Genomic DNA, 20,700 nt, shown 5'->3' with positions numbered 1-20,700 from the left:
GAGGGTGGGGGGAGAAAAGCCAAAATCAGTAATGCCAGGATTAAAACTTTATCACTAAGTAGCTGCCAAAAAAGGCCCCTGCAAAACAAAAGGATAAGAGGAGGGGAATATGGATAAATCATATACGCAAACAACTCAGCAGAATCTAAGCGCTTCCCATGGAAGGCAGTTAATTAGCATAACTCATGCACAGCAGATACTCCTCTTTCTGCAATGTGCCGTACCACACTCCTCCAGTGAGCAGGGCTGCTGTACAGCTCCATATGGATACTGGAGATACTGGAGGAGCTGGCTTTGACTTTAATCCACTGACACCATAGGGCTGAGAAAGGTTTCTCTGCCACCTATTCACTTCGCAGGAAAGCACTGGGAAACCGCAGTGCCAAGGCTGGATATTCACAGACAATCAGGGCTTTTCCCTTCAGGGGTGACTATGGGCAGTGTTTCACGTCCCCATGTGGTGGGAATGATGAACCAGGCTGGCAGAAAAAATCTTCACAAGAGACTAATGCTGTACTGGCATCTCTCACACATGCACACACAACTCCACTCCAAAAATAAAACCCACTAATGATACAATTGCAATTAAATCTTCTTGGTAAATTCAACCTTCTTTGTTCTTTTATTGTTTTAAAAAAATCTGATAAACTTGTGCAGTGGATGTTGCCGTGGGAACCAGATGTAAGGACTCAGTGATTCTCCATCCTGTATAAAAATAGCTCTGTCTGTATATATCAAACTTTAAAAACAAGCTTCCTTGTCTAAACCTCTTCTAATTAGAGGAGGCATCTGTTGTTGCTTAGGCAAGAACTCAGCTGTCTCGGGTTAAACAATCTCCTGCTTCTTGTAGTGTGGAAAAGGAGCTGGGAAAGAGTGGGAGTCCTGTGCATGAAGGAACATCTTCAGACGGGGCATCTTTCAAATAAAAAGGGAGAGTGAGTCACTATCTTCCTTTTAACTACCAAACACACAGCCCAGGGAAACGTCTTTATACTTCCATCTGCAAACACTTTTTGTAAATGGAGCCCTTGGATCACTTGGCCAACTAGAGCAGACCTGCTTTCTCAGCAGCACAAGTCTCACATGCTAGCACATGCACACGGAAGTTGCTGTCTGAAGGATCTGAGATTTGGGGGAAGGCACATGTGACAGGGCACAGGGACAGTACCTGGTGCTTGGTAAACAAAGGTTTAACTCCAACTCAGCCTTCCCCTCCCTTCCCACAGATGCCTTTAAGATTATCACCTTGCAAAGCAGGGTGGGGCAGGAAATGTCTTTGTGGAAGCTGGGATCCCATAACTAGAGTTATGGCACTGGGATGGACCCCAGGCTGGGAGTGTTTCTCTTTCCTTTCTGATGACAGAATAAGAAGAATGCAAAAAATATGTCAAGTCTCAGGGGGCAGCCGTGTTAGTCTGTATCCACAAAAAACAACAAGGAGTCTGGTGGCACCTTAAAGACTAACAGATTTATTTGGGCATAAGCTTTCGTGGGTAAAAAAACCTCACTTCTTCAGAAAGCTTATGCCTAAATAAATCTGTTTGTCTTTAAGATGACACTGGACTCTCTGTTTTTTTTGCAAAAAATATGTTAACCCTGATATTTCAGAGGAAGGCTTTGCTGACTGCTCGATTTATTTAAAATGCTTCAATCCCACCACCTTAACGCATTAGTTGGCGCATACTCAGTGCCATAAATGACTATGGTGATGGTCAGGGCACAATCCAGAAGTGATTTGTGATTCATTCTCCTTTCGGCTGTTCTCTGTGAGGCTAATCCAGCCTCACTGCCCTCAAAGGCTTCATCTTGTAATGGTTTGTCTCCAAAAACACACTGGAGAAGACAAAGATGCTGGCAACATAATACAGCATCCTGCTGTATCCCTCTGTGCTTCCAAGGGGACAGCCGGCTCAGGTCGCTCCTTCCCTTCCCGCAGTAGACGGCTCTCAAAGCCCTGCAGTATCGAGTGGCTATTAGAAGTATTGGCAGAGTCTTACCCCTTGTCTCTTGCGAAGCTTAAGGAACTAGAAGTCACATGCTGCTAATTCTCAGACACTGACAGAACCCTGCAGCACCAGAAGATTTGCCGTTTCCACCTAACTCTGCAAGGGAGCCTGTCTGTGCACTCCTTAGCACATCACCTCGGTGCAGTACCACCGACAGCCTCATCACCAGCCATCTAGAGGAAGACACTCCCGTTCCCAGTACTGACCTACTGAACATAAGACATGGTCCACCCAGCACTCAACTGGATAGTCTCATTACGCTGGGGTGCACTGTTCTGTTAGGTTTACTGGGTCTCAGACAGCTCACCCTCAATTGGTCCCTCTTCCACCAAAGATACCTGGTGGACCAAATGTCTCCTCAAATGCTTTTTTCCCTTCAGGCTAATACCTCTGACACCCATCCCCTGCCCGCGTAAGGGCTCGGGCAGCAGCAACGCTCTGACTAACTTCACCGGCTGGTGGGAGAGCAACACCCTTTTGTGTAGTGTTGTTAATAATCCATTTGCTGCTGTTTTCCATGCACCCGGAGTCCAGCCAGTGAACCCAGCACATGTTCTTTGAAGTGCCCAGCACAAACCATTATGAATAACATTCTTGGGAATGTCGGCACTTCAGAGCTGATGGCTGTGAGTGGCGGCTGATAGCGTGTTTTGTCCTAAGTACCACCTGTATTAAACAGCAACAAAGTGGTTCTAATCACACTAGTCTTTCTGGACGAGAACCAGAACGATCATTCTCCTAAGTGCAAAGTATCCCATATCTTTATCTGGACAGGAATAAATGGAGGCTGGGAATTAGGAGGAGGTTTGTACCCATCATAGGAGTGAGGTTCGAGAACAGCCTCCCACAGGAGTAGTGCAGAAACAACCCAATCTGTTTAAAAATGGAGCTCGATACATTTATGAATGGGATTGTATGACAGGATGACTGGACTCAATGACCCAGCAGGGCCCTTCCAGGCCGATGTTCGTAGATTACTTTCCTCTTCAGATTTCTTTAAATTCAAAGCAGCAGTTGAGCTGATTTGGCTGAGTACACGTAACACAGGAAGAGAAATAGCACAGGTGTTTTGGATGCAACAGGGGATACAAGTAATGGTCCCATTTCAAGCCTCCTCCAAACATTGCTAGGCAAAGGGGCTGGGAACTCTAGCCTACCAAACACTACCTTTCTATTGTGATTAACCTTAGCATTTCAGCCACCTTATTGGATAATCCTCTTTGGACAGAAGGCCTGAAAGGTTTGATATGTTAACTACAGACAGCAGGGCATGACTGATTTCCATTGCCATCTACTTCACTCACATTGTTCATCTGTTTCCCAGGTCTCCACACCACCGACTCACTGCCCACACAAACACCAACGCCAATGCGAGCTAAAGCCCAGCGCATTTTACATGCATTGAAATCAGGGAGCCAACCAGCTCCCGGAGTTCAGGATACGTTCTGAAAAGCACAATGTAAGAGCTAGGCATCATCATCATCTAAGGCAAGGAAAATGCACCAATGAAATACCATGGCCTGTCTCCCCATTCCCTCCAACTTACCATGTTGCTACATTACCTCTGCTATTTGTACACATTTCCTATTCCCACCCCAGTCCCCCTTTACCCCGTTACCTTTTCTCCTCTTCCAGTTGGTTCAGCAGCTCCAACTTTTCCTTCTGCACCCCATCTACCAGGGTCCGTGCTCGCTGGAGATTCGCCTCCGCCTCCGTGACATACTGTAACAAGAGGAAATCCCACCCCACCGCCAGCCAGTTACATTTGCAATACACAGCTGTTAAAAGCTTAACAGGGGACGGAACTAAATAGCTCAGGGGTTAGTAAATGATCTATGGAGGCTTTCATCTCTAGGGACCAGATTTTCCAGCGAGCTCAGCACATAGGAGTCTGCCGGGTACTGTGCCCTTTTGAAAACTTGACTCCAGCTAACCATTCTGAGCACGTGATACCCCGCCCATAGCTCTTCTGAAAATCTGGCCCTAGGTCACCAAATTAAACAGAGCCCACGTTGGCAGTAACGAGAGCTGAGCCAACAATTTCTCAGTGGTACCTGATGACAGAACAAGGAGCAATGGTCTCAAGTTGCAGTGGGGGAGGTTTAGGTTGGATATTAGGAAACACTATTTCACTAGGAGGGTGGTGAAGCACTGGAATGGGTTACCTAGGGAGGTGATGGAATCTCCTTCCTTAGAGGTTTTTAAGGTCAGGCTTGACAAAGCCCTGGCTGGGATGATTTAGTTGGGTTTGGTCCTGCTTTTAGCAGGGGGTTGGACTAGATGCCGCCTGAGGTCCCTTCCAACCCTGATATTCTATGATTCTATGATTTATCTGACAGTTTTAGCTCTTTTTTCTGCTCCTTAGCTCGCTATGAAGAGACTGATTTTTATGACTCAATTTGTTACTGGCAATTGTTTGATGAACGCTTTATGCAAACAGTTTTCAAGCTCTCTGGGCTGTCTGACTGGCATGTGGTTGGACAGCTATGGCACATGGTATTGTTTCTGCTTCCTGAGTGGACAATGGAAGTTTTATAAATCTGAATAGCCAGTGCCCATACTACAGTAAACACTCCCGTCCACCTGGGAATAAGAGTTTATGCACTTCCAGCACATCCAATTTAATGTGAACAAAACACCATATGCACAAATGTTTGTGAAAAAGGGGACTGAACATGTTTAACTTTTGTGCAAATGTCCTTGCACAATTTTCCTAACTCTTCCCCCAATGCTCTTAGTGACCAAACATTACTCACAGCCGGGGGCTGTTCATTAAGTTCAGTACCTAGTGGCACTGCAAGAATCCCTGGAATACAATCCCTGATTGGCAGCCTCAGCAGCGAGACCGTGGAGCGAATGGCCCAAGGAGAACGAATTCCCCTTTCACCAGCAGATGGGCTCCTGCCACTCCAGTCTTCACCTCTATTGATCAGGCATTAGTGATTAGAGAGACGCTTACAGGAATACTATGTGCTCCGTCTCTCTACGCTTCCCACCCTGAATGTGGAGACAGCAGAGCAGGCAGCAAGAATCAGTGATGGGAGAACCCCTGGTTGCACCACTTAGGCAGCTGTCTGGCTGCTTTGTGCACAAAGGCAACACAAGCTGGCCAGAGCTGGGACCAAGAATCTAGACACCAATGTAGGTAACGCAGTGAAACCTCCTGGAATGGACACGGTTGTATCAGCATGAAAGGTGATTACATCAGTCTCTTCCACCGGCACCAAATCCAGATTCTGTCTAATGGCAAGTTGTAGGAGCTTCAGTTTCGTGGGCTGAGCTGCAGATATGCAATTGGCCTGAACAACTGTCAGCAGACGAGCTTAAAGCTAAGGGAGGAGCCCGACGCAAGGAAGATCTGAGATCGTGCAAGGGGTTTTGGCCCTGCCTTTGCCACGTGCTTTACCTGCTCATGCTGGGCCTTCAGGATGGCAATTTCCTTTTCCACCTCACAGATGTGGCTGGTGGCCTTGGCAACCTCCGCTCTCTCCAGATCTCGCTCTGCCAGCAGCTGCTCAATGTGCTGCTGCTTTTCCTTCAGTGCCTCCTGCAGGGCGGTCGTGCCGGAGATCTTCCGGGCATAGCGAGAGGAGGTTTCCGTCAGCTAGAAAGAAGAGTTAAGATGTGAAGGGTCTGTCGCTGTCCTCTCCCCCCCATGCAGGCAGCGTTCAGCAGACAGACAGAGCGATTGCACACACACGGTGCCCCTTTGGAGCTAGGGTGCAACTCAATCCACTGATCCAGTAGTCCCCAGACACTGCGCTCTCTGGAGCTGGGAGTTCATGGCCTAGTTGGAAGGGGTGGGGGTGAGGTTCCTAGTCAGAATGAGATTGCAGACCAGCTCCCTCAGACTGGATAGCTCTTCTGGGCAGTGATGGGAAGGGAGTTCTCCACGAAAAGGGCTAAAGGGGTGTGATGGGTGCTGTGAAAATCACAATTTGAACTTTTAAAGAACAACTGCTCTCTCTTCCCAAATACGGTTTATTTATGACAGCCGCCAAAGGAAATCCCAAACGAAATGAGCTCAGCTGCCAGGGCTGTTCTCTGCCGGACGGCAAGTATGGGAAAGTTGGATCCACTCCCCCGGGTGGACACTTGTTTGTCCTTCTCTACTTCAGCCCAGATGATAGTGGCCAACATTGATCGCCCTGTATATTCTATAGCTAGAGCTTTGAATAATAATATTTTGCATTCCCATGGTGCCTGTCTTCTCCAGGGAGCCCCAAAGCATTATGCACACGATTCATAGCAATTCTTTCCCACAACAACAAAATGTGGCCACCTCTGAAGTTGGAAGGAAGCAGCTGTTAAATACTACAAGGCAATGCTATGCAACCATTTAGGACCGGAAACGAAAAATATCGCAATCTAGATGGCATTTTAGGAAGGCAGAATATAATTATCCATGGACATGACATCACAGTCAGTGCTCCTCCCTCTGCAAATAGTGTCATGGGATCTTTTATGATCACAAATGCTCAGGGAGTCTGTTATAGCTCCATCCAGGGGGGGCGGGGAAGCTAAGATTAGTCACCGTCTCCCCTGCACTTCCCATTTCTCGGCTGACTGTGCAATAGTAGCTGCACCAATGCACCTGCTAACATGCTCAATACGAGCCCTACCACTTTGCAGAGTCAGAGCAGGAGAGATCTAGGTCCGAATTGCACAGTGCATGAAAAGGTTCTCTCACCAATCCGCTCCGGCTGGGTCTGCCACCGACAGAGGAGGCCACGGAGCTGACAGAGCTGATGGACGAGCTACTGGGGCTGTGAGTTAAGGCTGACACTCCCATGGCCATCCGTTTGCTCTTCTTTGCTTTAGCAGGGCTGGTGGACGGGAACCCAATCCGGATCACTTTGTGAATGGGAGCGAAGAGGCCAAATTTTGGGGGGCATTGAAAATACCTGGAGCAGGAAAAAGAGAGAAGGTCAGAAAGGGTATTGTCCCCAATTATACCACCCCCACACTGGGCAACACCCAGACAGAGCTGGGAGTCCAACCAAGGATCCCAACGTCTGGGAAATGTTCTACAGCCTGTGTATACAGGAGGTCAGATTAGATGATCATAGTGCAGAGACTATGAATCGAGAATTACAGGGGATTTAACAGTCTCCTCGCCAACGCTGTGGCCTAATGTGGTTCCATGCTAGAACAGGTTAGAGTGTTCCCCTTTTCCGGTGTTTTGGGGGAGGCAGTTAAGGGCCCACTCTCTGGAAGGATAGGCCCAGAATATAGGTTTGCTTAAATAAAATAAATGCTTTCACAGGAGTGAATATATCCAAAAGCAAAACATAAACCCCATTTGCAGCGACCTACATATTCTATAGAACATTTTTAATGTCAGTGAAAATAGGGTGGAGAGTTGTTGTGGTTTTGGTTTTCAACATTCATCCTTGAGTGTTTGTAACCCTGACACAGCTTGAAGTTAAGCAGCAATGATTCTAGTTCAAACAGGAATTATTATGGGGACGGTCTCTGGCCTGTCTTATGAAGGAGGTGAGACTAGCCAATCATAGCAGACCCTTCTGGCTTTGAAATCTATGAAAGTGACATTGACCAGTCGGATTTCGCTGTGCACACTCAGTGAGTGAGAAAAAACCCCCAAAACAAACAACAAGCATCAAACCACAGGAGGGGGCCAAATTCTCATTTCTACTGAGGCCCCTTTATACCAACTTGACAGTGCAAAGGAGCTGTAAGGTGAAAGTAAATTAAAGTCACACCCCACACTAAAGCCCCTTTGCACTTCCAGAGCATGAAAAGGAGCTTTAGTGCAAATGAAAAGAGGCCTTTGAATTTTATCATCCTCCCTGAGCAATGTAGGGTTTTATTAGCCACACGGGTAAAGACGTTTTGGTTTTGCTAGTCTGTTTAACCAGACAATGTACCCTTAAAAAAAAAATAGAGGAAAGGAGAGATGAGTGACGTGGACTTGGTTAACGTGGGCCGATTTAAGTGACACCATCCACAGCTCTCTCTTCTGCCTGGCACATCACTCCAGTTCAGCACTGTTAGGTGATGACAGAGGTTTGCCATATGGGGAGGCAGAAGGAGGAGAAGATGAGAGAAGATATGACTTTTTTTTTTTTTTTTTAAGAACGAGATAGAGATGACTTTCCTCCAGTATATACCCAGGAGCAGAGAGACTTGTGCAGGATCCCAGATGTCTGTGTCAAAAAACCCCTCTACCCACGTTGTCCTCGGGGAAAGGCACTGGCTCTCCTTTCCCCTGCTCCACATGACTCACAGCTGCCTATTCAGAACTGAACCAAACCCAGAACAGAAAACTACTTGCTTTCAGTTCACTGCAAATGGGATCATATTGGGCTGGGCCTATAACATAATTTCCCGTGCCCCCTGCTTTGAACCCAACTCTATCCACTGAGATGACTCCACAAAACAATCCAAAGCTTCCCGCACTCTTAGCTCTGTCTGCCAGGGCAGTGCCAGGATTCCACATGTATAAACACCGGGAGAGCATGTGCATCCCTCCAGGTGCTCTTTGGCTGGGTTCGAGTGAGGCAGCTTTGCAGAGGTACATCTGGTGGGAGGAAGCGAAGTGCCAACCTTTGGAGTCCCAGGATGGGCTTGACTGGTTGGAGTGTTTGCGGGCATTAAACCAGCCCCGAGTGGAGGACGGCAGGATTGACAAGAAGGGCTATGGGGACTCTGTAAGGGGGACCTGAAGAGGGAGAACAGGAGGGAGGCTGCTGCTAAGGAACTCTAGCCAGAAGGGATGGCTCAGGAAGCAACCACCCTAGTACACTTCCCAATCAAAACACCAGGATTGAAAACGCCATGCAGAATGGGCTGTGTCTGTCTCATCACTGCCTCCCCACGTGGGGTGATTGAAGGCAAGGAAGCCAGAGCAAGAAGATAAAGGAAACAAGAAGACAAGAAGATGATTTTCACGCAGATAAATGAAGAAGGAAAATACCAAAACAAGAGACACAATGGAGACCAGGGGTTGGGCACGTTCAGGTGCAATCCCATTTCTGCAGTTACTTCAACTCTGGAAGCAGGACCATGGGCTGATCCTGCTGCTGGCTTTTGCAAGGCACGTCTCACTTGGGGGCCCCATTCTGCACACGGGTGCCAGAAACCCACATTGCTCAAGCCATGGTTAAGCTGTCACTGGCCTGCTGCAGTTCAGCAATTGAAACCAGACAGCCTCTGCGTGTCACATCCTCTGGTGTCAGCGTAGTAGCCAAGGGAGACGATACAGTCTGGTTTGGGAGACGTCGCCTAATGCTGAAAATGAACCACTGGCAGGAAACGGTGGCGTAAAACCTATCCCACTTGTACATAAAATAGTGACTAATTAATAATGATTAACAATTAATACACAAGACTAATATGGATACTAATATTAACCAAGTATTAGCTTTACTGGCAGACGTTGTCGGCTTTCTCCAGATGTGAGCAGCCGTTCCAAAATCGCCTTCCGTTTGTGCACTGGCTTGTAAACGTTGGCAGAAGCATGTGTGTCTGTCACAGCCTGATTCCATGCATATGGGAGGCTGCAGAACAGCCTGGTCTCCATCCAGAGGAGAAAATGATTCATTTGCAAGCATCTGTTCAAGCCCAATCTTTGAAAAACAACTTAAAAAACAACCCACCACTCGTCCCTTCTGCTGGCTGCCATGCAGGCCCTGGGCCTTGGAGAAAATCACTGCTTGGGGCTGACCTCGTTGCAGATTGGAGAACCAAGGAGGAAAAGCAACGTGGCTTTTGCAAACTAGCCAAAGCCCTGCTCAGCGTCACGCTGTTACAATAAGCCTTGCATAGGAGGGCTGGTAACAGAATACACAGCCCACCGTCACTAGTCTGCCAGCTTGGTTTTGGTCCAGACTGGTAGTGACTGCAAGTCACTATTGAAGGATGTCTGACTTGTAAGAGGTTATAGCTGGAACACCGTCTTTCTCCACCGGTCATTAGTAAAAATAATACCCAGCTCTTACATAATACTTTCCCCCAGTAGATATCAGAGAACTTCCTAAGGAGGTAGTAACATAATCCTCCTTTTATAGTTGGGGAAACAAAGGCACAGAAAGATGAAGTGATTTGAACCTAGGGCCTTCGGCATCCAAAGTAAACACCTCTGCCAGTTGAGCCTAAGGAGTAACTCCCTTCACTGGCAGCAGTAGTAGGCTCTTAGTCCTCATTAATGAAAGACAGAGCACCAGGAAAAAGGGGGGAAAATGGAGACTATGAAAATTGCTAATTGAAATAAGAGTGTGAGTAAAGGTAACTGAGGGTCACAGAACAGCGAGGGTGGAAAAGAGAAGCAGGTAAAGACAAATACAAACGCTGGTGAATTAATGGACTGTCAGTTTGTTTCCCGGGCAGGAAAATAATGGGCCAGATTCTTCTCTCAGATATACCAGTACAAATCGCAAGCAGTTCCCATCAGGTCAATGGGGTTACACCAGTGCGAAGACTGGTGCAAGACAGAAGAGAGGCATGCACAGCGTAGCAATACTCGGCCCGTCCATGGTGCTGCACGCTCCATGCTGGGCCCTCGTGCGGCAGCTTCCGTCTGGGAATTGCTTTGTGAATACTGGGTACGTGCCCAGCAGCCCTGCGCAGCTACAAGGATGGTGTTTTCAGTGTGGGCATTTGTCCCCAGTGCAGGGCAGTGGGTGGGACGGACACTGCCCTTCGCCAGGGGATGACAACTTTAAACTCTGTGCTCCCCCGGGTGCACCGGCCCTGCCATTCCCCCTGGCTAGCCAGGACCAGCCCGTCACGCCACCTGGGACAGCCCTGGAGTTTCATCCCTGACCCTGCAGCACTTGGAGCTGTGCCAGAATTACCCCATTCAGAATGTTTCACAGCTGCCACCACTGTTTGTGTCTCAGGGGAGGCAGCCAGAGCCAAGCGCTAGGCTCCAAGCACCCTCTGCGCACACCTACAGCACCCCCAGGCATTTCCACTGGCTCTTCCCATCTCCCCAGAGTGCCACTCTCTCAGGTTTTGCTCTTCCAGCAGTGGCAGATTTCACAAGAGGGCAGCACCACCCCTTCATCTCCACCCCCTGCCAGTCTACTGTCTCCAGCTCCCCAGGGACAATGGCCTTCTTTGGAGACCGCTCGTGACATGCACAGACCCAGAGCGAGCCCAGAACAGGGTGACCAGACAGCAAGTGTGAAAAATCGGGATGGGGGGGGGTGTAATAGGAGCCTATATAAGAAAAAGACCCAAAAATCGGGACTGTCCCTATAAAATCGGGACATCTGGTCACCCTAGCCCAGAAACCACCAGAAAACAGCATGGTGCTGTCACATGTATGAGCAGCGTCAGCCGTGCTAACATGTCACCCAAAGACCAACAGAAATTCAGCCAGCAATGGCCTGAAAAACAAACCAGGATGAAAGTCTCTGTCACTAGATGGCAACAGTTAGCAAAGCCAAAGCGTGCGTTCTTCCGCCCCAGGACTTTGGGATTTTGCTGGGAAAAGCACGGTGCATTAAAAACGACGCCACGCCAGGGCAGCGTTGGGGACAGGGAGCGTGGCAGGTGCCGAGTGCCGGTGCAAGGGATCCTTTGTGGTGCAGCAGCAAAACGAAAGGTGGGTGTTTTAGCAAGACGGCTTTCCTCCAAAGGCTTCACTGAGCAGCTCACCGCTTCCGGCGGCTTGAACAGCTCAACCATCGAGGACTGTGACATACAGAAAAGCTGAAGGTCGGCTCGGGCTGCAAGGGTCAGTTGAGATAACGCTGCCAAGCCTGCAGTCAGAACACAGGAGGGAGGGAGGGAGGGAGGGAGACCCACTCCAATGGGTGCCGGTTGAACTGTTAGCTGGAGGTTTGCTGCTGATGTGCCCGTGCTGTATGGGGGAGCTTACGAGCTCTGTGGTTCGTGTGAGTCCCATGAGACCTGCCCTTATATTATGGCACAGTACAGATTTCCCCCTCCCTCCCTCCTGTTTAAACTGAACTCTCCACCCATCAGCCCCCTAATTCACTCCTGTTAGCTGTTCCCCACTGTGGGACTGGACTGCCCCCACACCTGACAGCGTGGCACAGGGTTTGGGGCAAGCGACGGAGGAGAAAGTCTTGCAGCCAGGAGACCTCGGTGACTGGCTTTGCCGGGGGCCTCCTCGTTACCTGAACCACCCCTGATCCCAGCATGATGGGCTTAAAGCAGAAAGGTGAGTTCCTGCTGATAGCAAGGCTAACCTGACAATGAGCAGGAAGCTGGATGCAGAACCAAGTTTCTCTTACAGATAGGTGGCAGAGGCAGTACTGGATCTCAGTAGCAGAATCCCAGAGCCCTAGGCTCAATACACCCTCCCTTACCTTCTACGTCCACACAGAAAACAAGTTACTTTGGGGTGTTCTGAAGACAAAACCTGCAGCTACTTTAACACTGAGTGATGGAGTGCAGGAACCTGGATGGATTCATTCCATAGCTCATCCTACAGCATCCTCCCTTCCTTTCTCTCCTTCGCCTCGGGACGTGACTGGACCTCAGGGACTCTCCGCTTCCAGTCATTTGCTGATTTATTGTGATGCCTTCATGCTGGCATGGGACAATACATAGTCATTCCTATTTCAAAGAAAGATTTGTGGCCACCAGGCACCCAGGCTGGCAGAAATGAATGAGTGCTGCAGAAACTGGGACCCACTGAGTAATTGGCAGTTCCATGCTATTTTTTAAGTTACACTCTAGCCTCTGCCATAGCTGGGTTTCCCGAGGAAGCCCTGAGGTAGCAATAACGTTTCATGGTACTGTTGCTATTTACCTTATTTACTAACCAGAGTCAGACTGCCTTTGGTCACTTATTTATAGCTGTAAATAGAGAGATCAGTACTGTGCTAAGATTTCTAGGACTCTGCACAACACCTGAAAAATGAGAGTGAACACCAGGGATCAATGAACCATTTCAGATACTGTGAGAACCCACCTAAACATTGATCCAAGCCCTGACCTTTATCGGGTTTAAAAGGATTGAGAACGTTCCCTACCACTATTCCCATTAATGGACCTTCCGAAGCATCTTCTGGAGAGTCTGTTCTGACTGTATTTCCACACGAGTCAAGCATGAGCTCCAGAACTCAGAACCAAACTTCCCTGAAGTTCAGGGTAACTCATGATCTGAGGTTGGAGGTCACAGTTTGCAGCAAGAAGTCGCATCAGCTCTCCTGCCCAGTTTTGCAGACCCAGAAGTTGGAGATAGGCAGTGCGCTCTTCCAAACTTTCTGATGTTTACCAAATGCCAAACTGATCTTTTCGACTTTCACAGCTTTGCCCTTCACCAGCAGACAGATGCCCGCTAAAAGCTACACTGCTGTAGAAGGCACTGAATGGATTCAGGGGTTGTAAGTTCAGTCTGCAAACAGATGTCATGCTTAAGAATCACGACAAGCCTGGAGCAATAACTTAATTAACTGTTCATTCAGGGCTCATTAAAAGCCTCGCCTCCAGAAAGAAGAGATGCCCAGCATGTTGAGACGATCTTCTGTCCTTACTATGTAGAAAGCGGAAAGGGTGACTTATACATAGACTAGGGAAAGTGAAGGATTTGTGAAGGAAATGTCTGTTGGTGAGTGGTCTTAATAAAGTCACGGAATCACAGAAACCAGACGTGGGAAAACCCCAACAACGAATCTCTTCTTTAAAATAAACAAACGAACTTTTCTCTCAAAACTTTTAAAAAGTTTAAAAATATTCCAGTGATGGACTTCCACCACTTCCCCGGGGAAACTACTTCCCAGTCTAAAGACCTCGCCATCAGAATATCCCCCCAACCCCAATACACAGTCTAGATGTCCCCTGCTTACATTCATAGCATAAGTTCTAGCTCTGCCTCCTTTGACCACCCTAAGCAGCTGGCTTCTGGACTCCACATTATATTGGTAGGTGTCGGGCATCCTTTCAGACCCCAAGTTGGGGCACAGCGCGTGTATACAGTACCTTGTACCAGCGACTGCCCCATCATTCTTCCCTAGAGGTTCATCAAGTTCCACTCCACACCATTCTCCTTTGGCAAAATCTGTCTCGCCCACATAGCGCACAACTCCCGTTTTCGTCCCGCCAACCTGTTGGTTATCAAAACGCTGGAGGTTAGAAGCGGAAGCACCAGCACTAGAGCGAGGACACAAAGGGTGGGGAGACTGGGAGGATAAGGAATGGGATGCACAAGAAAAAAGGTTTGCAATATAGCCCTGCCGTGTTACAGTTAGAACACACGGATCCAGTTCGGACACTCTCCATTCCAGGCATCCTCCAGCAATGAAGGAGTTCTTCCGAGAACTGAGGACAGACAAAGATTTTCCTCACTCCCCGTCGGCTGGGAAGAAGATGCTAAGGCAGAGGTAAGCAAATCTCATGTTTCAGCAGGTCAGCTAATTGCAGTAGACTTCATGAAAGGGCTTTCTGCCCTCATACACAACGAGCTGCCTGGATCACAGGTGGTTGATTTTGGTTTTCAGCCTCCCTCTGAAATGACAGATACTGAGCAAAACAGAGGCAAGATGCCAGGCATGACGGACGATTGGTCCGGTCCATCACAGCACATATTTTATTCTTAGGCCTTGCCCAAAACTTTTAAGTGTACCAGGATCACTGTACCATCAAACCCTCATAGTAGAGGTGCAGTTTATATTGGCATAAAAAGTCCTCCTGCCAGTATAGCTTCTACGAGTTCCCTGAATGAAAACTATCCCAGAAAAAGGACCTTTTTGCCAGTATAACCATCTACACTAGAGCTTTGGGTATTTCAGCAAAATAAATAAAATAAATCATACCCCTAACTGACACAGCTATGCCTGCAAAACTTTAGATCAGGCCTTAGAAAGAAACCAAATCCAGAAGAAAAAAGGATGCACAATTACCCACTTGCATAGTCCGTGCCACGTATGAAACAGTGTGAAGTTCTCCATGTTTTGCATACTACTAATAAAAACGTGTGTTTGATTGAACAGCAAGAGTACACCAGCTGCTATCTTTCTTAACGTTAGAAGCTACAACAGGTTTGCTGAGTTATCTCTGTTCTGAGGAGAATAGCTGATATGGACATATAAACCTGATAAAGTTTTATATTGCAAATAGGTTTCCTCATGAGTAAAGCTTTAAAGTAGCTTTCTGAAGGTAATAATGAAATAATAATAATACCACTTAGCTCTTAGATAGCGTTTTTCATCAGGGAAGCTGTTTGACCAATAGCTCAGTTCCAAAATAAAAAGGTTACTGCAGTTGCCTTGTTTCCAAGAAGAAGAAGAAATGGGACACGATGAAACTAAGAAGTTAGAATTTTTTAAATTTTGCTGACAAATGAACATCAAGTGACTGGTTTTGTTGCTGGGGTTTTTCCAACTAGTTATTTTTATACTGAACTTTCTGTAAACTGGTGACATAAAGTTCTCCTCAGCCCTTTCCCCCTGAAGGACAATGCCAGCTTCCTCAAATGTGATCTCAATTATGCAGATTTTTTGAGGGGGAGAAGGAAGGTTACAGACTTATGGGCTCTGTGGTAGGCAAAATAGTGAATATTTTTTGAATTGCTGATTTAAGCAGGATTTTTCCACAGCGACACTAATTAAGGATGAATTAATTTGAATCTGATTGGATGAGGCTACAAGGCTCCAAGATAGGTCTCATCTCTGATTTGTCCAAAGATCCTGGAAGGCAGCGCATTAAGGCTGAGAAAGTCAAGATTGCAAACTAAAAAAATCAAGGGGAAGGCCGAGAATCCTCGCCGTTTGGGTCCACAAGCCACCTGAGGGAAGACTGACCTTCCAGAATCTCCAAGACTGATCACCTTGGAGAGACAAAGTCACATCATCAGCAAATAGGCCACTCTGGTCTCTGATCAATCTTTCTCTGTACCCGAAGCAGGCCCGCTAACACATAGCGCGGCGTCAGTGGAACATCATCATCTGGCTACTTGATTGCAGATTCAGCCGCAACACTATGAAAGCAGATGACTGCAAGTGCTGAAAAGTTTGCAACACCCCTATTATCTCAAATGTTCTATTTTTATTCACTGGACAACATCCCACCCTTTTTATTTTTAGGGGTGGAAGTGTGGCCGGGTCCATGTTCCCCAGGTTTAAACAGACCCAAGCATTGTCTCATAAAATTATTCAGCGTGCATTCTACGTTTAAACGTCTTGAGAAGCTTGAGATTGCATGCTGTAATTTCTAGTAAAGAAGAGTTGTCAAACTTCTTAACAAGAGGGTTCTGTTAAAGTCTGTATTAGAGCTCTGCTGGGACAGGGGAGGAAAGGGTTAGCCACCACACAAGAACTGAAATCTAACAAGGAAGCTTTAGAATTGGCTCTGAGTTTGTGGTCCAGACTATAGTAATTCAGTTTCAGTATTAAATGTATTTAACCATTCAAGCTATATATTTGATTGACATTAGTAGAATTCTTTAGTTAGTATTTATAATCAAATGGACATCCACCTTCATCTTAGAATTTATAAGGATTGATTATTTAGGGTATTAATTTAAAGATTTAGTTCTAATCCAGGGGTTGGCAACCTTTCAGAAGCAGTGTGCCGAGTCTTCATTCATTCATGCTAATTTAAGGTTTTGCGTGCCAGTAATACGTTTTAACGTCCTTAGAAGATCTCTTTTTATAAGTCTATAATATATAACTAAACTATTGTTGTATGTAAAGTAAATAAGGTTTTTAAAATGTTTAAGAAGCTTTATTTAAAATTAAATAAAAAGCAGAGCCCCCCGGACCGGTGGCCAGGACCCAGGCACCGTGAGTGCCACTGAAAATGAGCTCGCATGCCGCCTTCGGCACCTGTGCCATAGCTTGCCTACCCCTGTTCTAATCCAACGTCAAGACTAATTTGTTAATTTGATCTTGAGTTAATAGCTGTATTCATAACTGGAGTTTAATATTAATACTAGCTTAACTTTAGGTTACATGTTTCCTTGCTTTTATTTTGGTTGATGGGTTTTAATTAAGTTTATAAAGATACACGGAGTCACATTTCTTTCTACAAGCTATGTGGGTCCCCAGAACCTTTGAGGGCCTGGGGTGGATACCAGCTGGTCAACTTAACGGCAAAGATTAGTCCTTGGTTCTCACAGCGCTATACTAAAGTCTTCTTCCTCCTCTTGGCTTGTCTACCCTAGAAAGTCACACTGCTTTAGCTATACGTAGATGGTTAAAGCAGAACAACCCCTAGTGTGGACACCGTTGTATTGGTGTAAAGGTGATTTATACCAGCACAGCTATTCCTATTTGGAAAGGGGAATAACTCTGTTGGTATAAGACATCTTATACCGGTAAAACTGTATCCACATAAGGACATTTACTGGTATAACTATTTCTATTAAAAAAAAGTCAACTCCACTAACCAGAAGAGCAATAACCGGTAACATTTTTGTCTACACTTAACAGTGACAACAATACGACGTTTTCCCCTAAAGTAAGTTCCAATTCTTCTCTTAGCTACCCTGATATATTCCATACAACATGTCACCATCATTCAGGATTATCTTATCCCCTAAGCAAGTGTAGACACAACTGTCCCATAGGGTTGCCAATTTTGGTTGGACCTAGTCGTGAAGGTTTCATCACATGACAATCTTTAATTAAAGATTAATCTTTAATTCCTGGAGACTCCAGGACAATCCTGGAGGGCTGGCAATCCTACTGTCCTGTGACAAGCAGCACTCCCCCACCCCAAAGGGACTGGGGAACACATTTATAAGTCAATAATGAGTAGTCAAGACTGTCATATTTGCATGATAACATTAGAACCAATTGTTGAACGTCCCATCCCCTGGCAGGCATACAGGAATGTGTGTGTGGTGAACCCACAAAATTCATCTGACTCAGACATGCAGATTTATTCAACCTTGATAATCTGCTAATGCTGCTAAAATAAGTATTTTTTTTTAAAAAGCCAGCTGGCAGGTTGCATCAGTCCATGAATGTAGGCATTCATTTCCATCAAGTATTCAAATGAGCTCACAGCTTTATCACCTTGGAATGAGAGTAGTAGCACTGCCCAGGAAAACCAAAGGCAGCAGCAATTGTATGGAGGCAGCCGGAGAGATCCAATGGACAGGGCATGAGAGATGTATACAAGATTCCTGAGTTCTTTTCCCACCTCTGCTACTGGCTTGTCCTGTATCCATGAGCAAGTCACTTCAGCTCATGAAGTCTTCATCTCGCTCAGTACACGCTTTTATTTAGTAAAAGTAACCCACAAGGTGGAAAGGGGAAAAGCCTGTCTGGCCTGGGCATCGCCACTGCCCACTACCCACTACTAGCAGACTAACGACGCGCAGGGAGGCTGGAGGTGTTGCCAAGGTCACTAAGGGCATGAAACCTAAGGAAACCACATTTGTGATTTTCCTCCTTATGAAACCAGAAGCTGGAGAATGCACTCCTGCAGTTGCAGTCTCTCCCAAAGCATTTTTTTATTCACTCACCTCACCTTGCTGCTGCATGCACCTGCATCAGGCACTACCAGCGCCATAGATAGATTAAGTGAAATGTGCTGGACTAATCACTCTGCAGAGTAAATCTATTTATTCAACAAGTAGCTTCCCCTCCCCCTCCATCTCCATCATTCTGTGTGTCTGTTCTGAAGGTTCATAGTTCATTCCTGCAGGTGTAAAATAACTTGTAATTGGAAATTGAAACATTACACACACACATGACAATGGATGGGAAAGACTGGATGAGCTGGATGGACTGGATACTGGCTAGAGAAGAAGGATGAGAGGATGTGTAGCAATCTGGCCAGAAGCAGAGTATGCCAAGTTAAGTCACAGTTAAGTTACTCTAAGAAGCAAAGACAAAGCAAACACTACCACCCACCCCAACTCAAGAACTGTGCCCATAGAGTCTGCTGCAAATTTAAAAACAACCACCACCACCATTAATTATGGCCTTTTTAGAAAATGAAAAATTTCCCACAAAAAAAGAAAACCACCCCACCCCACCCCACCCGGTCATGTTTCAAAATCTCAATTTAAAATTTTCATTAAAAATTATCATCAAAAATATCACCAAAAAGAAAATGGGTTTTTAGTAAATGAGAAACTTGGATTATTGTTTCAATAGAAACCACTAGTAATTATTATTTTTTGCAAACAAGAGGGAGGGAGGGGTCAGATTTGAACCCTGCAAAATGGAAACAGCTATGATTTTTAATTTTTTTTAGACCAGTTCTAGTTCTCCAGGCCTTTCAGCTTCAGGAAAAACATCCAGGACAAACCGTTTCGCCCATCACAACCCATCCCACGCTGACCCAAGAAAGGGGCATCGTCAGGATGAACCAAAACTGCCTCTGATCCAAACACCTGTAAACTGTGGGGAAGTTTGAGTCCAGACTCACCCTCTAGATCTGCTTAAAAGTCATTCACTGAACAGTATCTTCCCAATCCTGCCCTTTCCCCAACCTTGACGCTCTCTAAGCACTTCAGGGGAAAGCATTTAGCTCAAACCCTGTGACAAAGTGAAGCCAGAGGAGTAGATCAATCTTGCATCTCATTCCGAGAGATGGCAGAGCAACGGAAGATGTGTGAAGCCAAAGACACCTACTGTGTCACTTTCAATAAGGAAGGCATAAAACATATAATGTAAAGGACAAAAACGGAGTCAAACCACTATCCAAAGGCTGAAAAGTCAATGATCTTTATCCTTTCAGACACCATCCCACCATCCTCATTAGAGTTTCTAACGTATTGTTTAAACAACTTTGGCTGATTAGGACTAGACAGTGTTTCAACCTGGCAGCTACAGAAGTATGAGTCATGCCTGTTTCCAGCCTCCCCTCTCTAGTCTTCATTTGTTCTTTTCTCTGATTTTCCCTCTTCACCATTTCTCTTCTTGCATCCGCTCCATTCGCCCTATGCCTACAGGCCCCGCTCTCAGCACCCCTCTCTAAACTGACAGACAGTGCCATCACTGATGGAAGCCAACGAAAGGAGACTGCGCTGCGTGATTAAAACATTTTAATCTACTCTACCAATCCTGAGCACTCTCCAAGGCTGCAGAGTACTGCTGTCATTTGGAAGACTGAAGTCGGAATGATTACCATTGTACATGAAGTACATGACTACCACTGTAACATGCTGACTGTGTGACACCTCTTCCATTAGCGGTTCATCCACACAGAGGATAAGGACTCTACTACTATTAACAGCCAGCAGAGTTACTTCTGTAGCTCAAGGGGTAGAAGCCTGAACTTTGGTACTGAAAATCCCAGCCTCCAGCAGTGCTAAGCATTCATGGTGGGGAACTGTGTCACACAAGCATTAAATTACAGAGGGCATTTTTTTGGCCAGTGCCTGGGGAGTTTTGTTCCAGCTGCTACAGAATCCATGGGAAAGAGAGAAAACATGATCTTCAAAAACAGGGAGACAGACACACAAAGGAAAACGAGAGCCCGACTGTCTATGTCCCAGTTTGGCACAAGGTACCGGTAATTAGTCACTCACTGCAGAGTAGCTGGCAGCATGGTTTTAAGGTGCAATATAGGTCTCTTCTTATGTGGTGATGTAGGTGCCATGAACAGTTTGTTTAAAAAAATAAATAAAGTTATTTGTATCAAGACAAGTGGCGTCTGAAAGTCAGGTCACCATCCAAAGCAATAGGGAAGTGAGGGTCAAAGGAATGGACAGGACCAGAAATACAGGACAGAGAAAATGGATTGTCCCCAATGAAGCTGTAAAGGTTTTTACCAAAACCTCAGTTGGGAGTCTCCGCCC

At 46.4% G+C, this 20,700-nt stretch overlaps 1 protein-coding gene across 2 annotated transcripts in view; it reads right to left on the bottom strand.

Annotated features, from left to right (window-relative positions):
* The window catches only part of CLIP2 (CAP-Gly domain containing linker protein 2), a 127,905-nt gene that overhangs the window by 33,701 nt on the left and 73,504 nt on the right, over window positions 1–20,700 (bottom strand). For both annotated transcript variants that reach the window (XM_039507617.1, XM_039507618.1), the window contains exons 5-8: window positions 13,926–14,050; window positions 6,697–6,910; window positions 5,413–5,610; window positions 3,625–3,728 (exon numbers count right to left, since the gene is read on the bottom strand). In XM_039507617.1, coding sequence (XP_039363551.1) covers window positions 3,625–3,728; window positions 5,413–5,610; window positions 6,697–6,910; window positions 13,926–14,050 — 641 coding nt within the window. The remainder of the gene's footprint in view (window positions 1–3,624; window positions 3,729–5,412; window positions 5,611–6,696; window positions 6,911–13,925; window positions 14,051–20,700) is intronic.

The sequence above is a fragment of the Mauremys reevesii genome, linkage group 20 (genome assembly GCF_016161935.1).
Source record: "Mauremys reevesii isolate NIE-2019 linkage group 20, ASM1616193v1, whole genome shotgun sequence".
Taxonomy (NCBI): Eukaryota; Metazoa; Chordata; order Testudines; family Geoemydidae; genus Mauremys; species Mauremys reevesii.
Note: the sequence above shows the minus strand (reverse complement) of the source record. Positions and strands in the feature narration are given on the sequence as shown.